The sequence below is a fragment of the Nomascus leucogenys genome, chromosome 19 (assembly GCF_006542625.1).
Source record: "Nomascus leucogenys isolate Asia chromosome 19, Asia_NLE_v1, whole genome shotgun sequence".
NCBI classification, from domain to species: domain Eukaryota; kingdom Metazoa; phylum Chordata; class Mammalia; order Primates; family Hylobatidae; genus Nomascus; species Nomascus leucogenys.
Window position 1 is genome coordinate 74,368,125 of NC_044399.1, and position 26,489 is coordinate 74,394,613.

Here is a 26,489-nt window from a genome sequence, read left to right on the forward strand (position 1 = left end):
ACATTAATATTTCAATATTATTTCAGATCTCTTTTTTTCTGCACATGAAACTTTTTGTTTAAATGTAATATTACATAATTTCTGAGTAAGTAAAACAGATGTAGGGGGATATGTAGTTGAAGTAAGGTGTTCTCAGTAACCTGCTAGAAAGATTTTCCTTTTTGCTAATCCCAGGTGAAGAAAATCTTTACATTAAAGATTTAAAATATTTAAATTAAAATTTCTGTCTTCATTGTTAAACCACCAGTTTATCATGTGTACTTAAAAAAACCCTGTAGGTCTGCTTTAAATGATATTCTGTCCTCTCATGTCAATAATAAGACCTAAACATCTCAGTCCCCTTCTTTGCTAAACAAAACTACAAATTTTGAATAAAATTTTTTTACTCAATTTCCTGAGCAAGTGTTCACATCAGCCTGTCTCCTAACCTTGTTTTCTTCTTAATTTTTATGTCTGCATGTCTCTTTACCTGACCCAAACCTAAAATGAACTTTCTGTTTGCTTGGATACCATAGTTTAGTTTATCTATATCTAAGAACTAAGTCATACCTGAGGCCCTAAAAGGACTTCTCAAGCATGAGGAAGGGAACCAAAGTCTGCTTAAGAACCTCAGTCATTTGTTCAGTCATTCATTTATATTAGTTATTTTAAAATTGTTTAAAAAATTGACACATAATAATTGTACATATTTATTGGGTACAGTGTGATATTTTGATACATGTATACAATGTACAATGATCAAATCAGGAAAATTAGCATTTCTATAACCTCAAAATTTATCATTTCTTAATATTGAGGACATTCAAAATTCTCTCTTCTAGTTATTTGAAAAATGCAATAAATTGTTTACCAGAGTCATCCTACAGTGCTATAGAACACTAGAACTTATTCCTCCTATCCTATAATTTTTTATCTATTAACTAACCTCTATAACCCCACTTCTTCCCCTTCTCAGCCTCTAGTGGCCAATATTCTATTCTATACTTTTATACTGCCAACTTTTTAAGCTTCCACACATGGATGAGAATATGTGGTATTTATTTTTATGTGCTTGACTTATTTAACAAAATATCCTTCAGATTCATCCATGTTGCCATGAATGACAAGATTTTATACTTTTTAATGACTGACTAGTATTCCATTGTGTATATATACACCATATTTTCATTATTTATCTGTTGATGGCCACTTAGGTTGATTCCATATCTTGGCTAACATAAATAGTGCTAGAAGTGAAGATGTCTCTTGGACATACCTATTTTCTTTCTTTTGCATACACACCTAGTAATGGGATTGCTGGATCATTTGGTAGTTCTAGTTGTATGAGAACTTCCATACCATGTTCCATAATGGCTGTACTAATTTACATTCCCACCAACAACAATATATAAGAATTATCCTTCTCCACATCTTTGCCAGCATTTGTTATTTTTAGTTTTCTTGATAATACATTAATTGGGTGAGATGAGGTATCATTTTGGTTTTGATTTGAATTTCCCTGATAATTAGTGATGTTGGGCACGTTTTCATACACATTGTCCATTTGTATGTCTTCTTTTGAGAAATGTTTATTCAGATCCTTTGCCCATTTTTTACTTAGATTATTATTATTATTATTTGCGGTTGAGTTGAATTCCTTGTACATTTTGGATATTAAAACCTTACCAAATGAATAGCTTGCAAAGATTTTCTCCCATTCTGCAGGTTTTCTGTTCATTCTGTTGATGGTTTTCTTGCTGTGTAGAAGCTTTTTAGTTTGATGTAATCCAATTTGTCTATTTTTTCTTTTGTTGTCTGTGCTTTTGAGGTATTATCCATAAAATCTTTGCACAGAGTAAGATGCTGAAACATTTTCCCTATGTTGTCTTCTAGTAGTTGCATAGTGTTGGGTCTTACATTTAAGTCTTTAATCAATTTTGAGTTAATATTTGTATATGATGAGAGATAGGGGCCTAGTTTTATTCTTCTGCATGTAGATGTGCAGTTTTCACAGCACAATTTATTGAAGAGACTGACTTTCCCAGTATATGTTCTTGGTGTTTTTGTTGAAAATCGGTTGGCTGTAAATACATGGATTTATTTCTGGATTCTCTGTTGTGTTCCATTGGTCTATCTGTCTGTTATTATACCTGTACCATGCTGTTTTGGTTACTATAGTTGTGTAGTGTAGTTTGAAGCCAGGTAGTGTGATACAGTGAGTTTTGTTCTTTTTGCTCAGGATTGGTTTGGCTTTATGGGGTGTTTTGTGGTTCCATATAAATTTCAGGTTTTTTTTTCTATTTCATGAAAGAATATCATTTCTATTTGATAGGAATTAATGGAATTGGTAGATCGCTTTGGGTAGTATGGTCATTTTAACAATATTTAACAATATTATTTCTTCCAATCCATGAACATAGAATGTTTTTCCATTTTTTTTACCCTTTTCATTTTCTTTCATGTAATTTGCCTTATATTGGTTAGATTTTTTTCCTAGGTAGTGGGATTGCTTTCTTGATTTATTTTCAGCTACTTTGTTTTTGGTATATAGGAATGCTACTGATTTTTGTATGTTGATTTTGTATTCTGCAACTTTACTGAATTCGCTTAATTTAAGTTAAATCTAAGACATTTTTGGTGGGATTCTTAGGCTTTTCTATAGATAGGATTATGTCATCTGCAAAGGACAATTTGGCTTCCTTCTTTCTGGTTTAGATGCTGTTTTTTCTCTTGTCTAATTGCTCTTGATAGGATTTCCAGTAGCATATTTAATAAGATTAGCAAGAGTACACATCCTTGTCTTATTCCAGTTCTTAGAGAAAAAGCTTTCAGCTTTTCTCCATTCAACATGATGTTAGCTGTGGGTTTGCCGTATTTGGTCTTTATTGTATTTAGGTACATTTCTTCTATACCTAATTTATTGAGAATTTTTTTCATAAAGTGATGTTGAATTTTGTCAAATGCTTTTTCTGTGTCTATTGAGATGATCATATGGGTTTTGTCCTTCGTTCTGTTAATGTGATGTATCTCATATGTTCATTTCCATATGTTGAGCCATCTTTGTATTCTTGAGATAGATCCACTTGAACATAGTGCACAATCTTTTTGATGTGCTGTTGGATTTTGTTTGCTAGTATTTTGTGAAGAATTTTTGCATCTATGTTCATCAGGGATATTGGCCTGTAGTTTTCTATTTTTGTTTTCTTGTCTTGTTTTAGTATCAAGGTAATGCTATCGTTATAGAATGTGTTTGGAAGAGTTTCCTCCTCTTCTGTTTTTTGAAACAGCTTGAAAAGAAATGGTATTAAGGTTTTTTTTTTCTCTAAAATTTTGAACAATTCAGTGGTGAAACCATTTGATCCCGGACTTTTTTGTTGTTGTTGTTGAGTAATAAGATTCAGTCTTATTACTCATTATTGGTCTGTTCAGGTTTGTTTTTTCTTCTTGGTTCAATCTTTATAGGCTGTTTGTCTTCAGGAATTTATCTATTTCCTCTAGGTTTTCTAATTTGTTGGTGTATGGTTGTTCATAATATTTTCTAATGATCCTTTGTATTTCTGTGGTATCACTTAAAATGTCTCCTTTTTCATTTCTGATTTTATTTATTTGGGTTTTCTCTCTTCTTAATTAGTTTAGCTAATGGTTTGCCAATTTTGTTAAACTTTTCAGAAAAATCAGCTTTTCATCTTATGAATATTTCACATTTTTAGTCTCAATTTTATTTCTTTCTGCTTTGATCTTTATTATTATTTCTTTCCTTCTACTACTTTTGGGTTCGATTTGTTCTCACTTTTCTAGTTCCTTGAGGTATATTGCTAGGTTGTTTATTTGAAATATTTTTTTTTATGTAGGAGTTTGTTACCATAAATTTCCCTCTTAGTACTGCTTTTGCTGTATTCTATAGGTTTTGGAATGTTGTGTTTCTATTTTTATTTTATTTTAAGTTACAGGGCAAATGTGCAGGATATACAGGTTTGTTACACAGGTAAATGTGTGCCATGGTAATTTGCTGCACCTATCAACCCATCACCTAGGTATTAAGCCCAGCATGCATTAGCTATTTTTCCTAATGCTCTCCCTCCTACTGCCCCCCACCCCAACAGGCCCCAGTATGTTGTATCCCTCTCTGTGTCTATGTGTTCACATTGTTCAGCTCTCACTTCTAAGTGAGAACATATGGTGTTTTGTTTTCTATTCCTGCATTAGTTTTCTGAGGATAATGGCTTCTGGCCTCATCCATGTCCCTGCAAAGGACATGATCACCAGTGGCTCACGCCTGTAATTCCTGCTTTGGGAGGCCAAGGTGGGCAGATCACCTGAAGTCAGGAGTTCGAGACCAGCCTGGCCAACATGTTGAAACCCCATCTCTACAAAACTACAAAAATTAGCCAGGCATGATGGCGGGTGCCTGTAATCCCAGCTACTGTGGAGGCTGAGGCAGGAGAATAACTTGAACCCAGGAGGTGGAGGTTGCAGTGAGCTGAGATCGTGCCATTGCACTCCAGCCTGGGTGACAGAGTGAGACACTGTCTCAAAAAAAAAATAAATTAAATAAAGATATCATTCCTTTTTATGGCTGCATAGTATTCTATGGTGTACATGTACCATATTTTTTTTAATCCAGTGTATTATTGATGGGCATTGGGGTTGATTCCATGTCTTTGCTATTGTGAATAGTGTTGCAGTGGACATATATGTGCACGTACCTTTATAACAGAATGATTTATATTATTTTGGGTATATACCCAGTAGTGAGATTGCTGGGGCAAATGGTATTTCTGGTTCTAGGTCTTTGAGGAATTGCTACACTGTATTCTACAATGATTGAACTAATTTACATTCCCACCAACAGTGTAAAAGTGTTCCTATTTCTCTACAGCTTCACCAGCATCGTTTCTTGACTTTTTAATAATTGCCATTGTGACTGTCATGAGATGGTATCTTATTGTGGTTTTGATTTGCGTTTCTCTAATGATCAGTGATGTTGAGTTTTTTTATATGTTTGCTGACTGCATGTGTGGAGATTGAGGAGAATAACCCTGCACTGCCCAAGGCAACAGCAATAGCCTTCTCCGAGGCAGTTGCCATGCAATGTTTATTCTCCTCAGGACCCACCCCCAACACCCCTGTTTGCTTCTAGACCTATAACTAGACTAAAGTCCTGGCAGGCCCCTAGATGTGAGGTTCAGAGTGTGACCCATGAAGAAGTGTGCTACACTCCAAAAGAACTGCTTGAGTTTTCTAATTTAAATGAGCAGAAATCTAAAGAACAGGCATGGGAATGGATATTAAGGGTGTGGGATAATGGTGGAAGGAACATAAGGTTGTATCTGCTGAATTTATTGCTTTGGGCCCACTAAGCAGGGATTCTGCATTTAATGTTGCTGCTTGGGGAGTTAAAAAAGGTTCTACTAGCTTATTTGCTTGGTTAGCTGAAATATGGATTAAAAGATGGCCCACTGTGAGCGAGCTGGAAATGCCTGATCTCCTTTGGTTTAATGTAGAGAAAGGAATCCAGAGGCTTAGGGAGATACGGATGCTGGAGTGGATTAGTCATTTTAGACCTACTCATCCCAGCTGGGAGGGTCCAGAAGATATACCCTTGATCAATACTTTGTGAAATAGATTTGTGAGGGCAGCACCTGCATCCTTGAAGAGCTCTGTGATTGCTCCTCTCTGTTTGTCAGATCTTACAGTGGGAACTGCAGTCACTCAACTATAAAATTTAAATGTAGTGGGAATAATTGGATCCCAAGGTGGCAGGGGCCAAGTGGCAGCACTCAACCATCAAAGACAAGGTGGCTGTAGCCACCATAATGGACAGCAGAGGCAAAACAGCAATCAGAATAGTCTGACTCATGTAGAGCTCTGGCATTGGCTAATTAATCGTGGTGTTCCTAGAAGTGAAATTGACAGGAAGCCTACTGCATTCTTACTTGATTTATATAAGCAAAAAACTTCCAGGTCCAGTGGACAAAATACCAATTTGATATATAAAAACAGAATCATGGCCCCTCAATCAATTTCCAGACTTGAACCAGTTTACAGACCCAGAACCCTTTGAATGAAGGGGAGGTGGGGTCCCCTTGAGGAAGGACCCCACTACACTACTGACAATTTATGCTGTTAATCTTTCTCCCATTCTTCCCCAAGGAGACCTCTAGCCTTTTACCAGGGTAACTGTGCATTGGGGAAAGGGGAATAATCCAGGGACTACTAGACACTGGTTCTGAGCTGACATTGATTCCAGGGGATCCAAAACATCATTGTGGTCCTCCAGTTAAAGTAGGGGCTTATGGAGGTCAGGTAATTAATGGAGTTTTAGCTCAGGTCCAACTTATAGTGGGTCCCCGCACTCATCCTGTGGTCGTTTCCCCAGTGCCAGAATGCATAATTGGCATAGACATACGTAGCAGTGTCAGGACCCTCACATTGGCTCCTTGACTGGTAGGGTGAGGGCTATTATGGTGGGAAAGGCCAAATGGAAGCCATTAGAGCTGCCTCTACCTAGAAAAATAGTAAATAGAAAACAATATCGCATCCCTGAAGGGATTGCAGAGATTAGTGCAACTATCAAGGATTTGAAGATACAATGAGATACTCTCACTCCAGTCAGAATGGCTATCATTAAAAAGTAAAAAAATAACAGATGCTGGTGATGTTGTGGAGTAAAAGGAATGCTTATACACTGTTGATGGGAGCATAAATTAGTTCCACCATTGTGGAAGACAGTGTGGCAATTCCTTAAAGACCTAAAAACAGAAATATCACTCAACTCAGCAGTTCCATTACAGGGTATATACTCAATGTAATATAAATAGTTCTAACATAAAGACACATGCATGCTTATGTTCACTGCAACACTCTTCACAAAAGCAAAGACATGGTATCAGCCTAAGTGCTCATCAATGGTAAAATGGATAAAGAAAATATGTTACATATACACTGTGAAATACTATGCAGCCATAAAAAAGAATGAGATCATGTCCTTTGCAGGAACATGGATGGAGCTTGTAGGCTGTTATCCTTAGCAAACTAACTCGGAACAGAAAACCAAATACTGCATGTTCTCACTTACAAGTGGGAGCTAGGCCGGGCGAGGTAGCTCACGCCTGTAATCCCAGCACTGTGGGAGGCCGAGACGGGTGGATCACGAGGTCAGGAGATCGAGACCATCTTGGCTAACACGGTGAAACCCCGTTTCTACTAAAAATAGAAAAAATTAGCCGGGCGTGTTGGCGGGCACCTGTAGTCCCAGCTACTCGGGAGGCTGAGGCAGGAGAATGGCGTGAACCCGGGAGGCGGAGCTTGCAGTGAGCTGAGATCGCGCCACTGCACTCCAGCTTGGGTGACAGAGCGAGACTCCGTCTCAAAAAAAAAAAAAAAAAACAAACAAAAAAAAAAACAAGTGGGAGCTAAATGATGAGAATACATGGACACATAGAGGGGAACAACACACACTGGGGCCTATCAGAGAGTGAAGGTTGGGAGGAGGGGGAGGATCAGGAAAAATAACTAACGGGTGCTAGGCTTAATATGTGAGCGGCAAAATAATCTGTACAACAAACTCTCATGACACAAGTTTACCTATATAACCTATATTACCTATATACACCTATATAGGTATATATAACTTATATTACCTATACATAACAAACCTGCACATGTACTCCTGAACTTAAAAGTTAAAAAAAGAATGCCCTGTAAGATAAAGGAAATACCAAATATTGAACATGTTGATTATAATTTGTTAATCAGCTCTGATCAGCAATTATTGAGATATTTGGTTGATACAAAATTTTATCCCTCAATTTGTTGGTAAAATAGGGATGATAGCTCAAAGAGTGGCTTTAAGGATTAAATGAATTATCTTATGTAATGTGGATAGAGCATTTACTAGCACCTAGTAACTACTCAGTACATGGCACCTACTTAAATAAATAAAAGTAAAATTAATGAAAAAAGAAATTAAAAATTCAAATTAAAATACTGCAATTTCTCAACCTTCAGGTTATAAAAATTGAGAAAAATTTTTTTAATAACAACCATTGATGGGAGAGATGTGGGTAAACAAACACTATCATAACAGCAAATCCATAAATTGGCCCAAAAGTTTTAGAAATTAAGATGTGTATATGTTTGTGCATGTGTATCTTAAAATTTATATTTGTTATTTATATTTTATAATCTGATAAAGTTATTTGTATGAATTAATCCTGGGAAAATAATTACATAAATTTAGAAAAATGCCCCATAAGGATATTCATCACAATATTATTTGTTATTGCAAAACAATTAGAAACAACCCAAGTTATATCAGTGGAGTTTTGATTAAATAAATTATAGTTTATATGTTTAATGATATACTCATTATTATTATTTTTAATGATATCTCATCATTAAAAGAGATAAAGCAGAATTTTAGTCTTTGTTATGTAAAAGATTACATTGTATAACATGTAGGAAAAACATAAAGCAGATCACAGAACAGTATGTTTCTACAGATGTGAAATAGGCATATCATATATATAGGAAATCTTTGGGGGATTAAACACCAAGTTCTTTTTTTTTTTTTTCTTTTTTTGAGACGGCGTTTCACTCTTGTTGCCCAGGCTGGAGTGTAGGCTGGAGTGCAGTGGCGCCATCTCAGCTCACTGCAATTTCTGCCTCCCGAGTTCAAGCGATTCTCCTGCCTCAGCCTCCCAGCTAGCTGGGATTACAGGTGCCTGCCACCACGCCCGGCTAATTTTTGTATTTTTAGTAGAGATGGGGTTTCACCATGTTGGCCAGCGTGGTCTCAAACTCCTGACCTCGGGTGATCTACCCGCCTTGGCCTCCCAAAGCGCTGGGATCACAGGCGTGAGCCACCATGCCTGGTCACCAAATTCTTAAGAGGAGTTAACTCTGATGAGATTTTTGGCGAGGTGAAGGAATAATTGGATTTTTATTTCCCACTTAAAAGAATAATATTTTCTGAGTGTTTCCACTATCAGGTATAATATTTCTGAAACATTTAAAAATAGGTATATTTACATTTGAGAGCACAAAGAGAGAAACTCCAAGGAAATACATCTTTCTCACTTGTTCAGGAAACCCCTCGGTGTTGGAGGACAGGTGGAACACAAGAAAGGAGGTGGCAATGCCACACAGGAGGCAGTGCCAGGGCCTGGGATCTTTGGGGGTCATAGACGAGTGTTAGATGCTCACAGCGTAGATGGAGTGGTGGAAATGGTGGTGGTAATGCTCTCAAAATGTTCTGTGATGTGTTCAGACCCAGGGAAAAGTTCATTCAGACTATTATGATCAGAGGTCATTAAATGTGAGGAACCGTGGATAGGAAATCTTGTCCCAGTCCCTTACAGTACAGGTGGACACAAGCCCAACCATGTAAGGAACTTTCTAAGATCACAGAGCAGTGGATGAGTAGGAATGATGTGATTACAACCCGTGTCCCTGATTTTCGTTCACAAGAACTTTGCCCTTAAGGGAAGCTCAAGTTCTTTAATGTTAAAGTGTCTGGACACCCAAGAGCATCAGGTAAGAGACATACTTCTCTCTTCCCATTCTCTCATTGCGTCATTTCCTTCATTACTTCCATCCTTCCTTCTCACCACTTTTGCTCATCATCCTGTTCCATCCCTCTCGATATATTCGTTTCATCTTCATTGCTCCTCTCCAATCCTTTCCTACCTCCCACTCTCATATCTTTTCTTCACATCCTTATCTCAGCCCATCCTTCCAGTCAACCCCAAGAGGAAATCACAGAGAAGCCACGGTTCAGGTGCACCCACGGACAGTTCTAGGGATGACACAGCAGAGGGACAGTAGGGTTGCTAGGACGCGGTAAACAGTCTTCCTAGAGGGGCTGGAGAGAATCAAGAATTAATGGGCTGAAACCTGGATAGACGTCAAGATGAGACAATGCTCTGGGTTGCAGTGGTATTGATGTATTAATAAAGTTAGGAGGAGGTATCACTCCCGGGGACTGCATTTATGGATGTGTATTTTCAGGCTAGAAGGTTTGGGATCGAAAAGTAAGACTTTGGAGGAGAATGTTGTATTGGGTATTCTACAGCATAAACACTTACTCTTTCAAAAAGTATCATATGTGTCAGGAAGATGACTTATCAAATAAGACAGAAAGATACCACAGGGGATGGAAATAGAACATTCCCTTTTTGATCTTAAGGTATATCATGTACGTATTAACATAGTTTTTATTTAGTAGCTCTTTCCTTCTCTAGACCCCACCTGTTGCCTGATCATCCTATGGGATTCTCGTGTGGTATTAAAGAGAGGGAACTGATTTTATGGGAGGTGAAAGGTGAACAGTAGAATGAAATGATTCCTGGCACTGGGCCCACTGTTCAAAATATCTTTCCACACTCTGATCTGGAGGGAGTCTCACATCCCTCTGGAAGGAAACTTTGCAGTGATATTCTTGGTTACCTAGGCTGGGATGAAGTGGCCCTTTCCTGTAGGACATTGCTGCCCAGGCATAAAGTGCTGCCAAGATTTCAACTCTACCGAGAAAGTGGGCACAGCCCAAAGCAAGGTAGCAACTTGCCCAGGAGGCTTGGTTGGCCAAAGCTAACTTCATGTCTTCCTGTCTTACTACCTTTTTTCTATAGAGTGTATCACCATGTGGTATACTATATATGATGCTTATTTATTTATTTAGCCTACATTTATAGCATGTGATTTGCTTGAGTGCAGAGACTTTTGTCCATTTTGCTCACCAATGCCCTAGAAGATTGTCTGGATCATAGAAGTAATTTAATAAATATTTGTCGAATGAATAAATGAATGAATTATATAGGGTTTCCTTGTAGGCCAAACACATAACACCACTCCTCAGGCATCAGGAGATAGAAATAATGGTTATAAACAAGGTTTGTTGGTTACTATCTTCTCGGGAAATTTTCCTCAGTCCAGAAAAGGCAGGAAAGCAGGTCATCTCTCAGGTCAGTGATCGCTTCCCCACAAGTAACTGACACAGAGCGCCCTGAACATCAGTATTTCTGAGGCTGTAGATAAGTGGGTTCAGCATGGGGTTGATCACAGTCATGAAAACTCCAATCCCCTTATCCTTGTCTGAAGATTCCACTGAACCCAGCCTCATGTAGCTGAAGACACCTGTCTCATAGAAGATGCCCACCACAGTGAGGTGGGAGCCACATGCGGAGAAGGCCTTCTTTCTGCCCTCAGCAGAGCGGATTTGCAGCACGGCAGCTACCACATGAGCATAGGACACGCTGATGAGGACCAAGGGCGCCACAGCCATGAAGGCTGCTGCTACAAAGAGCAGCAGCTCATTGAGTTGGGTGCTGGAGCAGGAGAGCTGGAAGAGCTGTGGGAGGTCACAGTAGAAGTAATTGATCACACTGGGGCCACAGAAGTTGAGGGTAGTTAAGGCAATAGGGTGGGTCAGTGCATTGGTGAAGGCACAAGTCCAGGACACAGCCACCAACATCCTCTGGACTGTCTGACTCATGCGGGTGCTGTAGGTGAGGGGCCAGCAGATGGCCAGGAATTGGTCATAGGCCGTGGTGGTCAGCAGGAAGCAGTCCATCCCAGCCAGAAGGTGGAAGAAGAAGAGCTGGGAGAGGCAGGCATCATAGGAAATTGTGCACTTGTGGGACAAGAGATGACCCAACATTGCAGGAACAGTGGCAGTGACACATCCGACATCCAGCACTGATAGGTTCCCCAGGAAGAAGTGCATGGGGGTGTGGAGTTTGGGCTCCACCAAGACAGCTGCCAGGATGCTGAGGTTGCCCCCAATTGTGACCAGACAGGCAAAGAGGAGGAGCACAAAGACCACAGACCGCATCTCTTCTGCTTGCACTAGGCCCAGTAGAATGAACTCAGCAACGGCTGTCCTGTTGGTCCCAGCTTCTGGCTCCATGAGTTCCTATAAGGACATGTCCCAGCAGGGGAGGTATCAGTTCACTCAGTTCACATTAACATTTTAAACCATTTACGTTCAAAGCCCCATGGTGAGTCCCCAGGCCGTCCCTCACTCCTCCAACACCTCAATGCCTTTACCTTGCTCTTGGTTGAGATGCCCAGTGCCACCACCACCGTGTCCCTCTCATCGTCTGCTAGCTGAAAAGGTCAGAATACTTGGGAAAATAAGCTAAGATAAAAGATCTAATTTATAACATGAGGATTATAGTTAATAAAGTGTATTGTATTCAAGATTTTTGCTAAATGAGTAGATTACAGTTGCTCTTGCCAGAGGGGGGGAAAATGGGTAACTGTGTGAGATGATGGATTTGTTAATTTGTTTCACTATGCTAATCATTTTACTGTCTACATGTATCTCATAACTTCATGTGGTGAACCTTAAATATACGCAATGAAATTTGTTTAAAAAAAGGCAAAATACTTCCTTTTTGAATATAGTGAGATTAAGATAGAATTTTCCGTGGGCACAGTGGCTCACGCCTGTAATCCCAGCACTTTGGGAGGCCGAGGTGGGCGGATCACGAGATCAGGAGATTGAGACCATCCTGGCTAACACGGTGAAACGCCATCTCTTCTAAAAATACAAAAACAAAATCAGCCGGGCGAGGTGGCGGGCGCCTGTAGTCCCAGCTACTCGGGAGGCTGAGGCAGGAGAATGGCATGAACCCAGGAGGTGGAGCTTGCAGTGAGCCGAGAATTCGCCACTGCACTCCAGCCTGGGCAACAGAGTGAGACTCCGTCTCAAAAAAAAAAAAAGAAAGAATTTTCCCATTTTTCTCTGAGGGATCAACCCAAACTCATAAGCAGATTACACTTTAATAATTAATTTTTAATTGATGAATAATGTGTATATTTATGGGGTACAGTGTGATATTGATCGGTAATTAACATAGCCATCCCTTCACCAACTCATTTTTGTGGTGAGAATGTTAAAATATATCCTTTTATACAAACTGGAAGACATTATGCTAAGTGAAATAAACTAGACACAGAAAGATAAGTACTTTACAATTTCACTTACATGTGGAATCTAAAAAGTCAATGTCATAGAATCAGAGACCAATAAGCAGACTTCAAAATAGAAAAATTCATGAGATTTTCAGAGAAACTAGAAAATATTGAAACTGTTGCCTAGGTTTCAAGGCTTCTGGAAATAGCGAAGATCAAGCGAAGGTATGGCAAGAATCAGAGACAAGATACTCATGATTCTGAATTTTTTTTATTTTTTTGAAGAACCTCCAAACTGTTCTCCGTAGTGCTTGTATTAATGTACACGCGCATCAGCAGTGGATGAGGGTCCCTTTTCTTCTCATGTTCACCAACATTTGTTACTGCCTGTCTCTTGGATAAGAGCCATTTTAACTGGGATGAGATGGTATCTCATTGTAGTTTTGATTTGCATTTCTCTGACAATCAGTGATATTGAGCACCTTTTCATATGTCTGTTTGCCATTTGTCTATCTCCTTTTGAGAAATGTCTATTCAAATATTTTGCCAATTTTTAAGTTGGATTATTAGATGTTTTCCTGTAGGGATGTTTGAGCTTCTTATATATTCTGATTATCAATCGCTTGTCAGATGAGTAGTTTGCGAATATTTCCTCCCATTCTGTGGGTTTTCTCGTCACTTTGTTGACTATTCCTTTGCACAGAAGCTTTTTAACTTGATGTGATCCCATTTGTCCATGTTTGCTTTGGTTGCCTCTGCTTGTGGGATATCACTCAAGAAATTGTTGCCCAGACCAACGTCCTTGAGAGTTTCTCCAATGTTTCCCCGTAGTAGTTTTTCAACTCTAGAATTTCTGCTTGATTCTTTTTAATGATTTCAATCTCTTTGTGAAATTTACCTGATAGAATTCTGAATTTCTGCACTGTGTTATCTTGAATTTCTTTTCATTTCCTTAACACAGCTATTTTGAATTATCTGTAAGAAAGATCAACTATCTCTATGTCTTCAGGATTGGTCCCTGGTGCCTTCAGTTCATTTGGTGAGCTCATGTTTTCCTGGATGGTCTCAATGTTTTTAGGTGTTCATTGGTGTCTGGGCATTGAAGAACTAGGCATTTATTGTAGTTTTTGCAGTCTGAATTAGGCATTTATTGCAGTTTTTGCAGTCTGAATTAGGCATTTATTGTAGTTTTTGCAGTCTGAATTAGGCATTTATTGCAGTTTTTTGCAGTCTGAATTAGGCATTTATTGTAGTTTTTGCAGTCTGGTCTTGTTTATCCTTCTTGTCCCTTCCAGTCCCTGTTCCCATTTCCAGGGGGAGCTTTTAAGTGTCTTGAGCGTCCTTCACAACATAGCCCATACAAATAGGCACTTACGGATATGCTTCTTACTTTTGACTCTCTGCATATTTGCTTTGTTTTTGCAGGCAAGCCAATTAGAAAGCCAGCTAAAAAAACGTGTCAATGAGTACTTAATAATAATATGGGTTAAGTAGGATGGGGTTTTGAATTTTTTTTTTTTTCAGTCAAATGGCATCTTAGGTACCACTGCTGGGGGTCCTCAAAATATGCACTTCTAGTCATTCTCTTAAGAGCTGAGCTCTGGATTCTGTGTGTGTGTGTGTGTGTGTGTGTGTGAGAGAGAGAGAGAGAGATTGAGATTCTTAGGCTAAGAAGATGTTTTTGGCCCATAGCTAAGTGGGTTGCTTGCCTGGTGGTGGAGGAATTGCAGGCCAGGCAGTGTGTCCTATGGCCTTGGAATGGATGAGAAAGGCCTGGGCTCCACTGAAAATGACAAGTTGTTTCACTCCACGGGCTCTGCTGCACGAGAGGGTGCGTGTGCCTTCATTCTTCAGCTGCTGTTAAAGCAAAGCTAGGCTGTGCGGCCATGGCAGCCCTTTCCTTGTATTGCATTTCACTTTGCATGTTTGTGTGAGTGCAGAGACTACAATTTGATATGGCTCCTGAAGGCTTACAGTCAGGAAGTAGCCACATCTTGTGTTAGTTGACTGTGGCCTCAGTCCTCTTACTCATCCATCTGTTCATTCAACGAGTATTTATCAAGCATTTACTACGTATGAAACAATTGACCCAGATACTGGGAAAACTGGTGAACGAAACCAGAATGTCTAATCAGGTGCATGCTGGCTGGGAAGGGCGAGGGTAGATGCTGAGAGGTTCTGCTTTTGAATGTTTGATACTGTGATTTACCTTCCAAAAGCACACAGTCTCGGCTTGCCTCCCTGCAGGTTTTACCTCCGAAATTCCTCTCTGATCCCTCCTCTCCTTTATGCTTCTGTTACTACCTCTCCAGGTGCTTCCCCTCACTTCGGCCAGTCTGGCAGTCTCCTAACTGATCTCCCTGACTTCGCCCTTCAGCCCTGTTTCACATCCATTGTTGACAATGCCACTTAACACAAAGCTGGGTGTGTCATTTCCATGCCCGAGACTTTTCATGGGCTCTCTATTGTCTATTGCATAAAATCCAAGCTCCTTAACTAGCCGTAGGGGGCCCTCAATGACATTGCTCACACGTGTCTGTGGACACATGGAGATGATCTCCAAGGACAGTTCTTCCTTCAAGAACAGACCTGCTGCCCAGCTGTGAGGAGCGTGGTCGGCAGACAGCCTTCAGCTGTCAGCTCCTTTAGGGTTTACCGTAGCTACAGAGAGCCTCCTTCCCCAAGGCAGTCCCTTTTCCTGGATAGCCCACACCTGGTGATTGAGGCCGGGGTATAAAGACTGTCCATTTTAACCTGGTATGGGACAGCTCCGATGGCCAACAGTCATTCCAAATCTCCCTGCTGGGTCGGTGCTATGGTGTGAAAGTGTCCATTCTGAAAGTCATGTGTTGAAACTTCATAGCCAGTGCGATAGTATTATGAGGTGGGGCCTTTAAGAGGTGATTAGGCCACGAGGCTCCTCCCACGTGAATGGGATTAAGACCCTTTATAAAAGAGGCTTCACGCAGTGTGCGGCTTTCTTGTTCTTTCACCTTCCCCCGTGTGAAGATGCGGTGCTCTTGCCCCCGGAGAGGATGCAGACACAAGATGCCGTGTCGGAAGCAGGGACCAGGTCCTCACTAGCTGGCAGCTTGGTTTGGATTTCCAAGCCTCCGGAACTGTGAGAAATAATTTTCTGTTTTTTATAAATTACCAGGTTCAGGTATCTTTTTTATAGAAGCAGAAAATGTGCTGAGACAATTGGCTTTCTGGGAGGCCAGCCTGCAATTTGACTTCCTCCTCTGCCCAATCAAGGTTCCTCCCTTGTTCCTTCACAGTTGTTGTTCCCTAGTAAACACCTTTTACTCCAAACTCTTTCTCATACTTGCTTCTGGAGCCCCTGGCCTGTGACACTGCCTGGATAGCGCGTCATTGCCGCCGCTCTGTTTATACCAGACTCCCGGTCACTCCCCGCACACACCCTGTTTCAAATCCCCGTGCTTTCATGTGTGCTATTCCCTTTGCCTCAACTTTTCAATTTTTTTTTCTGGTCAACAAAACTTCTATTTTTCCTGTCCTTTCAAACCCAGCTCAGGGAATATCTCCTACCTGGCTCCTTGTTGCTGGGCTTGGCTTGCTTCTTCGTTCTCTCCCGCCTTCCTTTGCTTACAGAGTACTGCTGTAGTTGGTGGGTACAGTACTGTATACAGAAGTGTATTTGGTACCCAGAAGTGATGGATTCCAGAGCAGAAAGGGACCCAGGACTACCTGACACGGTGGTTAATTGTGATTCTGGAGCAGGAGCTGTGATGGACACGGGAGAGCACATATGCCTTCAACATGCTGACTTCATTTCCTTCGGGTACATACCTAGAATTGGGATTACTGAAACATATGGTAGTTCCATTAAAAAGGAAAGTCATTTTTTTAGAGGCAAGGTCTCACTCATTTGCCCAGGCTGGAGTGCAGTGGCACAATCATAGCTCACTGCAGCGTTGCCCTCCTGGGCTCAAGAGATCCTCTTGCCTTAATCTCCCCAGGAGCTAGGACTACAGGTGTGTGCCACTATGCCCAGCTAGCTTTTTAAATTTTGTGTTTGTAGAGACGGGGTATCGCTGTGTTGCCCAGGCTGGTGTCAAACTCCAGGCTGTAAGTGATCCTCCTGCCTCAGCCTCCTAAAGTGTTGGGAGTACAGGCACGAGCAACTGTGCCCAGCAGTGGTTGTATTTTTAGTTTTTAAAGAAACTCCATACCATTTTCCATAATTGCCATGCTAATTTACATTCCCACCCACAATGCTTAAAAGTTACCTTTTTCTTCACATCCTCCAATACTCACCATTCATCTTTATGGTGAAGGCTGTTCTAACAAGCATGAAATGATACCTCATGGTGATTTTGATGTACATTTTTCTAATGATTAGTGATGCTGAGCATATTTTCATGTACCTGTTGGCCATTTGTATGTCATCTAAAGAAACACCGATTCATATACCTATAAAGAATATCATTGCTATTTTGATATGGATTTTTTTGCATTTCTAGATTGCTTTGAGTAACATGGACATTTTAGTAATGGTAATTCTTTCAATCCATGAACAGGGAGTATTTTCTCATTTACTATTCCCTTTTCAATTTTTTCTTCAATGTTTTATGTTCTTATTTTAGAGATCTTTCATCTCTTTTGTTAGATGTACTCCAAGGGATCTTTGGTTGTGGTAGCTATTGTAAATGGTATGGTTTCTCCTTTTTTTTTTTTCCAGATAGTTCACTATTCATGTATAGATGTTTCTGTTTTTATGCCAGTACCATAGTATTTTGATTAAAATTGTTTTGTAATATGTTAATATGTTTTGAAATTGGAGAGTGTGATGCCGTCAGCTCTGTTCTTTTTGCTGAAGTTTATTTTTGGCTATTGGGGTCTTTTGTGGTTTTATACGAATTGGTTTGTTTTTGTTTATTAAAAATTTTATTTTAAAAAATTTTCAATATGGAGGGTACATATGCAGGTTTGTTGCATGTGTATATTGCACCCAGCCAGAGAGCATAGTACCAAATAGGTAGCTTTTCAACCCATGCCTCCCTCCGCTCCTCCCCCCCCATTACTCTGCAGTTTCTATTGTTCTCGTGTTTATGTCCACGTGTGTTCAATGTTTAGCTCCCACTTACAAGTGAAAACATGTATGTGGTTTTCTGTCCCTGAGTTAGTTTGCTTAGGATTATGGCCTCCACCTCCATCCATGTTGTTGGGAAGGATGTGACTTCATTCTTTTTTATGACTGCATAATATTCCATGGTGTATATAAGCATTTTCTTTAGTCAACCACTGATGGGCACCAAAGTTGAATCCGTGTCTTTGCTATTGTGAATCACATACATATGTCCTTATGGTAGAATGATTTATATACCCCATAATGGAAATGCTGGGTCGAATGGTAGTTCTGTTTTAAGTTCTTTGAGAAATCTCCAAACTGCTCTTCACAGTTGCTGAACTAATTTACATTCCCACCATCAGCATATAAGCATTCCCTCCCTTTTCTCCACAGCCCTGCCAGCATCTGCTTTTTTGGGGCTTTTTATTAATGCCCATTTTGACTGGTGTGAGATGGTGTCTCATTGTGGTTTTGATTTGCATTTCTCTGATGATTAGTGACGTTGAGCATTTTTTTCATATGTTTGTTGGCCAATCGTGTCTCTTCCCTTGAGAAGTGTCTTTTCCTTTGCCCATTTTTTAAAATGGGGTTATTTTTTGCTTGTTGATTTAAGTTCCTTACAAATACTGGACATTAGACCTTTGTCAGATGCATAGTTTGCAAATATTTTCTCCCGTTCTGCAGGTTGTCTGTTTACTCTTTTGATAGTTTCTTTTGCTGTGAAGATGCTCTTTAGGTAATTAGGTCCCCCTTCTCAATAGTTTGACCTATTCTTTTCTTATTTGGACGCCTTTTATTTCTCTTGCCTGATCGCTCTGGCTAGGCCTTCCAATACTACGTTGAATAGGAGTGGTGAGAGTGGGCATCCCTGTTTTGTTCCAGGTCTCAAGGGGAATGGCTCCAGCTTTTGTCCATTCAGTATGATGTTGGCTGTGGGTTTGTCATAGATGGCTCTTATTATTTTGAGGTATGTTCCCTGGATGCCTACTCTGTTGAGGAGTTTTATCATGAAGGGATGCTGGATTTTACCAAACCCTTTTTCTGTTTCTATTGAGATGATCATATGGTTTTTGCTTTTAATTCTGTTTATGTGATAAATCACATTGATTGATTTGTGTATGTTGAATCAGCCTTGCATCCCAGGAAGTAAGGTTGGGCAAGTCCAGATGGTCATTTTACAGGTACTTGCTGACATGCAGTTGCCGCTCAACCCGGGGAAGACTAATGAAAGCAACTGGGTTTTGTGGGGAAGGTGGCTCAGGATTTGAGCCTGAAAGGCCTATGGACAGTATTGCCTGCAGCATGATGTTGACTAGTTTTTTCTGGTGTGGCACCTCTTTTGGCCAGAATACAGAGCAATTCCCAAGATCTGTGTGCTGGCTACTTTAAGTCCTACCTTCATTGTTTGTTTCTAACTGACCTCAGGTGGTCTAACTGCTGGCACTCTCTCTGTTTCCCATGGGATGAGACAAGAGTGAGCTTGCCTCCTCCTGCAAAGGATCCCAGAATGGTGGGGAAACTGAGTATCGGCCTTCAATTCACTTTTCTTATTGTAGAAACTGTGGGTCTAGGAACATTCTCTGTGTGTGGTGCGGTGCTGACTTTGGGGAGGGTGAAATGGTCAGAGAACAATTTCTGTTACTCTTTGGTCGTGCCTTTTCTCGATTGTGTGCCCAGGGTGGTGTCTCAGCCTCAGTCCCAATTCCTGGAATATTCAAGACGTTTTTCTAAAAATTTTAAGTTCCGGGATATATGTATAGGATGTGCAGATTTGTTAGGTAGGTAAACGTGTGCCATGGTGTTTTGCTGCACCTGTCAACCCATCGCCGAGATACTAAGCCCTGCATGCATTAGCTCTTTATCCCGATTCTCTCCCCCCACCGCCCCCACTCCCCCAACAGAACCCAGTGTGTGTCGTTCCCCTCCCGGTGTCCTTGAGTTAGGATGGTATTCTTGACTGTGGGTGCTTCTAGTTGGATTTCTGTGTGGGGAGTGAACCTGGAGAACTCCTATTCTGCCATCTTGCTTATGTCGTTCTCTTCTTGACCAATTTTTAATAAAAAATATATGATTCAGATTTTGTATGTGTTTGGAGGGGAAGGAAGTATTGTTATGGACTCAATGTTTGTGTCCCTGCCAAATCCATTTGTTGAAGCTCTAATGCCCCATGTGACTGTACCTTTGGGAGGTAATTGGGTTTAGAGGAGCTCATGATGGTGAGCCCCATAATGGGATTAGTGCTCTTATAAGAGGAGGGGCCAGTGCTTTTCCTTCCTCTCCTTGCATACACAAAGAAGAGATCATGTGAGCACACAGCAAGGTGGTGGCTGCCTACAAGCTAGGAAGAAGTCCTACCAGAACCCAACCATGCTGGCATCCTGATAGTGACTCCTAGCTTCCACAACTGTGAGAAAATAGATCTGTTGTTTAAGCCACCCAATGTATGGTATTTTGTTATAACATCCCTAATTGACTAACACAAATGTGTTTTTCACATCTAATCATTCATCCATTTTATAAGTCAAACTCAATGGCAAACCAAACCTTCAGATCCTTTAAAAACTAAAAAAGTAATTATGAATAATTTTTTTCTTTTTTTTTTGCTTGGTAAATCAACTATTTTTATTTTATTTTTCATAAGTCATTGGGGTACGGGTGTATTGGGTTACATGAGTCAGTTCTTTAGTGGAGATTTATGAGATCCTTGTGCATGCATCATCCAGGCAGTAAACACCGCATCATATTTGTTGTCTTTTATCCCTCGCCCCCCTCCCACTCTTCCCCCCAAGTCTCCAAAGTCCATTATATCATTTTTATGGCTTTGTGTCCTCATAGCTTAGCTCCCACATATCATTGAGAACATATGATCTTTTGTTTTCCATTCTTGAGTTACTTCACTTAGAATAATAGTCTCCAGTCTCATCCAGGTCATTGCAAATGCTATTAATTCATTCTTTTTTATGGCTGAGTAGTATTCCATTGTATATATGCCATAGTTTCTTTACCTATTCGTTGATCAATGGGCATTTGGGTTGGTTCCACAATTTTGCATTTGTGAATTGTGTTGCTATAAACATGAGTGTGCAAGTATATTTTTCAAATAATGACTTCTTTTCCTCTGGATAGATACCCAGTAGTGGGATTGCTGGATCAAATGGTAGTTCTATTTTTAGTTCTTTGAGGAATCTCCACTGTTTTCCATGGTGGTTGTACTTGCTTACAATCCCACCAGCGTAGAAGTGTTCCCTGATCACTGCATCCATGCCAACATCTCCTGTTTTTCTATTTTTTGATTATGGACATTCTTGCAGGAGTATAATTTTTTGATTATGGCTGTTTTTTTGCAGGAGTACAGTGGTATCACATTGTGGTTTTGATTTGCATCTCCCTGATCATTAGTGAAGTTGAGTATTTTTTCAAATGTTTGCTGACAATTAGTTTATCTTCTTTTGAGAATTGTCTATTCATGTCCTTAGCCCACTTTTTGATGGGATTGTTTGTTTTATTCTTATTTGAGTTTGTTGTAAATTCTGGATATTAGTTCTTTATCAGATGTATAGATTATGAAGAGTAAATCAACTATTTACCCTTATTCAGGCAGTGTGGTTTATATTCTGAAAATGACTCACAGATTTTGAAAAAATTACATAAAAATCTTATAATTTTATAATTTTCTTTCCATCACACTTTCTCAGCATTTTTGCCATAACATTTTCTTAAACTAAATGAATTTGAATAACTGCCCTGTGATTTACTTAGGAAAATTGCTTATGTATCTGTTTCCTCATTTGTAAAATAAAAATAACAAAACCTTCTTCGTAAGATTGTTTAAAGGACTCAGTGAGAAAGTCCCTGTAATCTGGCAGATGTGGGAAATACGAGTTTCCTCCCTTTCTTGACACCAGTGAGGGTAAGAGAAAAGTAATAGAAATAATGCTTTAGCTAATTTTGGTTAGAAATAACCATGACTTTTGTCTCTATAGATCCATGAATAGATGAGTTTTAAAAACAATAATATTACCATGACATGTTTTTATAGTAGGATTTTAAATAGAAATAACTATATTTAAAAAAAATTATTGAAGAATAGTATGGTTTTACTTTTTTTCCAATCTTTTTAATGTCTGACTTAATAGAAGAGAGCTAGATTCCTGTATCAGCTTCTGCATTTATTTGTAGTGATATGTTATTTTGGTTGACATGTATGAGGAAAATCCAGCCTTATACAGATATGTAATTGCAAAAGGGAGGATGTTAATAACCTTTTCAATTAATATTATTTGATACTACATCAAAACGTGATAAGTGGTAGTTTCTTAAAGGTTAGTAGAAATGCAGAATCTGATAACACATGAATAGACATTTTATCCCCTATGTCATTAAAATCCATTGGCTTCTTTTGCATTTTAAGTTGATCTTTTATTTATGTGTAACTTTTTCTCATAATGCATTGGTAATTTGAAAAATACTGGCTCACTGAGTTATGCAGATCTTCCAAATGTTGACACATTTCATGTATATATGAAATATATATCCATCACCATGATGGACGAATTTTCCAAAGGGGTGATATTGCTTGATAGACCAAATATTTATTACTGGCAACAAATACTGTCAGTTTTTCTTACAGTGACAGGCTCACTTCATTTATTTGGTGGCAACGTCTGCCAAATACCAGTTCTGAATAACTATAGTTTATCAGTAATTCTAACAACTAAAAATGTTCCATGAAATGGCTGGTTGAGCCCAAATTCAATCATTCAAGTACTTCCTCACAAGACAATCATTGTACTTTGAGATGCAGAAATGCTCTCTGGTACTAGCCATTATATTATACAAAATATTAAGAAGACATACATGAAAAGATGTGATTTGATAAAAATTTACTGCTTTATCAAGGACAACATTAGTTTAGAATTTTATCTTTCTCTGCATCTATTGACATGTTGATTTTTTCTTTTGTCAATATAATAAACACTTATGGATTAAAAAGTATCAAATTATCTTTATATACCTTTGATATATCCTAATGGGTACTTATGCAATATTATTTTTAAATTCTCTGTTGGGTTCAATTTACTAGTTTTTTTTGGGGATACCTGTATTTATATTTTTAAGTGAAATTAGCTCTTGCACTTTTTCTTGTCCTCTCTTTCTACTTTGATATCAGGTGATAATTATGACATAAAACTATTTGGGAAGTTTTATTTTTCTATTCTCTGCAAATTTTTTTTTTAAAAAACTGGATGATCCATAACTTGCTAAAAGTTTTATAAATGGATTTATGTGATATGTGTACATATTCATATATGAATATTTAAAATGATTGCTTATAGTTATAGGACTATTTAATTTTCCCATTTCTTGAGTCAGCTTTGACAAGTCACATTTTTTTTCAAGGATTTGTTATTTTGTCAAAATGTTCAAAATTATTGGCATGTAGATGTTGATGATATTCCCTCTTCATCATCCTAGTCTTGATGTTTAGTTTTTATCCCCATTCTTCCCACTGTAGTCTTTGCTAGTGTCTTTTCTTTCTTTGCTCAATATCCCAGGGGTTTATTCACTTCATTTTATTTTAAAAGAACCTATCTTTGGCTTTTAAAATCCTCTTCGTTGTATTTTTGTATTTTATTGAGTTCAATTCCCAATTTATTTATTAAAATATCTCCTTTCCTCTGTTCTCTGGGATCACTAAATTGTTCATTTGCTCCAGAATCCTCCCCTTCTACTGGCCCTACTACCACTGCTATTTATGAATATGTATTGATGTTTGAGAGTTTTGTTTTGAGGGGTGGATGGAATTCTTGCATGAAGAAGAGAAGGAAGGTGAGGAACTACAGAAATAAAAGATAGGATGGTCTTTCCAAGGGCAAGGTCTGACTTCCTGCAGAGAAAAGGAATGCAGGGAAAAGGCAAGAGAGTGTTGCTTTGAGGCCCCAAAGATAAAATCAACCCAGAGCACAAGAGGAATCTTGTTGGCATTTCTGCATGAACCATATGGGCTGTGTCCAGAGTGACGATATGTCAACATTGAAGTGGTGCATGTTGTACCTGTTAGAGCATCGAGAAAGGGGAAGCCTCACCCAGGGCATCTGTGGCAGGGGTAGTGCAAAGTGTCTTCTCCAAAGAGCTTGAAGGTAGAAGCTCCTTAGAGAAGCCAAACCTCTGGATCATAAGTGAATGGGTGCTAGAAAACATGAGAGCCCTCCCTAAGCTATGACTGGTTATATATAGATAAGCCTAGGACTGTGGGCCTATGATCAAGCAGGTTTCAATATTTGACCCTGTAAAATCCTGGTAGTAGTGTTAGCATGACATTATTTATTGCCAAGGCTGGTGAGGTCTGGGAGGCACTGGGATACACATTGTCTTTTCTTTACCACAGATAGATATGCTCACCTCATTCTGAGCTGGAGCTGTACTCTAATGACTGTTGCATATCCCACAGCATAATGCCTTATGTGGGTGAAGGATATTTCCGGTCTCCACTTCAATCCCCTTTCCAAAATTACCTTCATTTAGGCCTCTGAAAGGGTCTCCCTAGGAGTCTTCCCAGAGCCCCATGCACATCTTTGTTTCTCAGGCTGTAGATGAAAGGGTTCATCATAGGTGTCACCACAGCATACGTCGCTGTGGCTACTGAGTCCTTCATGGAGTAGGTGTGGAGGGGCTGCAGGTACACCATAGCAAGCGTCCCATAAAAGAGGGAGACCACACCCAAATGTGAGGCACAGGTAGAGAAGGCTTTGTATTTCTTAGAGGCTGAGGGTATTTGAAGGATGGTTCTGACAATACGTACATAGGATGTGGTCGTGAACCCTAAGGGGGTGATGAAGATGAAGCAGCCAGTGGCAGTCAGCACTGTGTGAATGATGTGGGTGTTGGAACATGCCAGCCGCAGCAGGATGTACATCTCACAGAAGAGGTAGTGGATCTCTCGAGGCCCACAGAAGGTCACCCTGGTCATGAGGAGGAGGCCATAGAGAACAGACAGCCCCCAACACAGGGAGAGGAGCAAGACACAGAGCCCAGGGCTCATGGCTGTGACATGGTGGAGGGGGCAGCAGATGGCCACATAGTGATCATATGCCATCAGAGCCAGGATGAGGTTGTCCAGGGTCACCAGGGAGACCAGGAAGTAGAGCTGCGTCAGACACCCTGCATAGGAGATGGCTTTGTTCTGGGACTGGAGGTTCACCAGCATCTTGGGGATTGTGTTGGTGACAAAGAAGAGGTCAGTGAAGGAGAGGTTGGCCAGGAAGAAGTACATGGGGGTGTGCAGGCAGGAATCAGAGCTGATGGCCAGGATGATGAGCACATTTCCCACCACCGTGACCAGGTACATGGACAGGAACATCCAAAACAGCATCCGCTGCTGCCCAGGACTCTCTGACATCCCCAGGAGGAGGAACTGTGAGTTCTCACTCTGGTTGTCTCCATCCATTTCCCCAACTCTCTGCAACATTAACACCAACAAATGTTTATTAAGTGCCCTCATTTGAATAAGAACACGAAGATAAGCAAAATCAACTCTTAGCATTAAAATATCTTGGACTAAATTTTAAAAGTAATAAAAGCAACAGGTCATCATAGGCATAAAAACAGAATATAGAAGGTATGCAATTATTCCAGCAACTTCTAACCTGACATGCTGAATATTATAAAAATAATGTCTAAGCCTTATTTTTAATCCTGCCATCTTCCAATAGTCTTGAAGTGTTTGAAGTTTAGTGTGTTATGTTATGATTTTATACAGGGTTTTAAGTGGTATTTAATACAGGTATATGCATTACAAGAAATGATTATTGTCCAATTGGAGGAAGTGGAGAAATAAAATATTGGAAAGGAGATAGAAGAATGATTATTACTTGTTGATATAATGATCACTCTGTGAAATCTAAGAAAATCAGTGGAAACATCATTAGAAAAAAAAAGATGTCTGTGATTAGTCAGTGAAGTGACCCATGACAAAATGAACCAGACCCTCAGCTTTCATGGTCCCCGTAAGCCGTGTAGTGCAGCGCTAAAGACCGTCCTGTGGGAACTCTTAAATTCAAGTTGAAGCACTGCCTCTTCCTGGCTGTAATGCCTCAGGTAGGTCACTTGTGTTCTTTAAGACTCAGGTTTTTTTAAATGTGAAGAATGGGTTGGGGTGAGGAGAAAATTAAGGAATAAAGTACTTAACACAAAGAGCTGACATGTGGAGAGCACTCAATAAATAGTACCTGTTATTATATATGAATGATAATCAAAAATACTAAGATTAAAATATAATATGAAACACATTATCGGCAAACAATCTATGCATTAAGATATTAAGAATCAGCTATGGTCTTCAAATTCTCTATTGAGGCATAAAGTAAACATTTGTTAAATGGACAGATAGAAACAAGATTCTAGATAACAAGATGAGATGTTGCAAAGGTGCAGATTCTAAGTTATTGTAAAATTTAACCTATTTCAGAGTCAAAATTGTAACAAGGTTTTAAAGAAACAA

At 39.5% G+C, this 26,489-nt stretch overlaps 2 protein-coding genes across 2 annotated transcripts; both read right to left on the bottom strand.

Moving 5' to 3' along the window:
* Positions 1–10,939: 10,939 nt before the first annotated feature.
* Positions 10,940–11,935, bottom strand: LOC100589462 (olfactory receptor 3A2). Its single transcript, XM_004091566.2, has one exon. It carries the CDS (start codon positions 11,885–11,887, stop codon positions 10,940–10,942), a length of 948 nt encoding a protein of 315 aa, XP_004091614.1. The 5' UTR covers positions 11,888–11,935.
* A 12,571-nt stretch (positions 11,936–24,506) lies between these two features.
* LOC100584454 (olfactory receptor 1D5) lies at positions 24,507–25,490 on the bottom strand. Its single transcript, XM_003277897.2, has one exon. The coding sequence runs from the start codon at positions 25,488–25,490 to the stop codon at positions 24,507–24,509; it is 984 nt and encodes a 327-aa protein (XP_003277945.2).
* Positions 25,491–26,489: the final 999 nt, after the last annotated feature.

Coding starts and splice junctions, on each gene's coding strand:
- LOC100589462 (XM_004091566.2), bottom strand. CDS start 11,887: ATGGAGCCAGAAGCTGGGACCAACAGGACAGCCGTTGCTGAGTTCATT.
- LOC100584454 (XM_003277897.2), bottom strand. CDS start 25,490: ATGAGGGCACTTAATAAACATTTGTTGGTGTTAATGTTGCAGAGAGTT.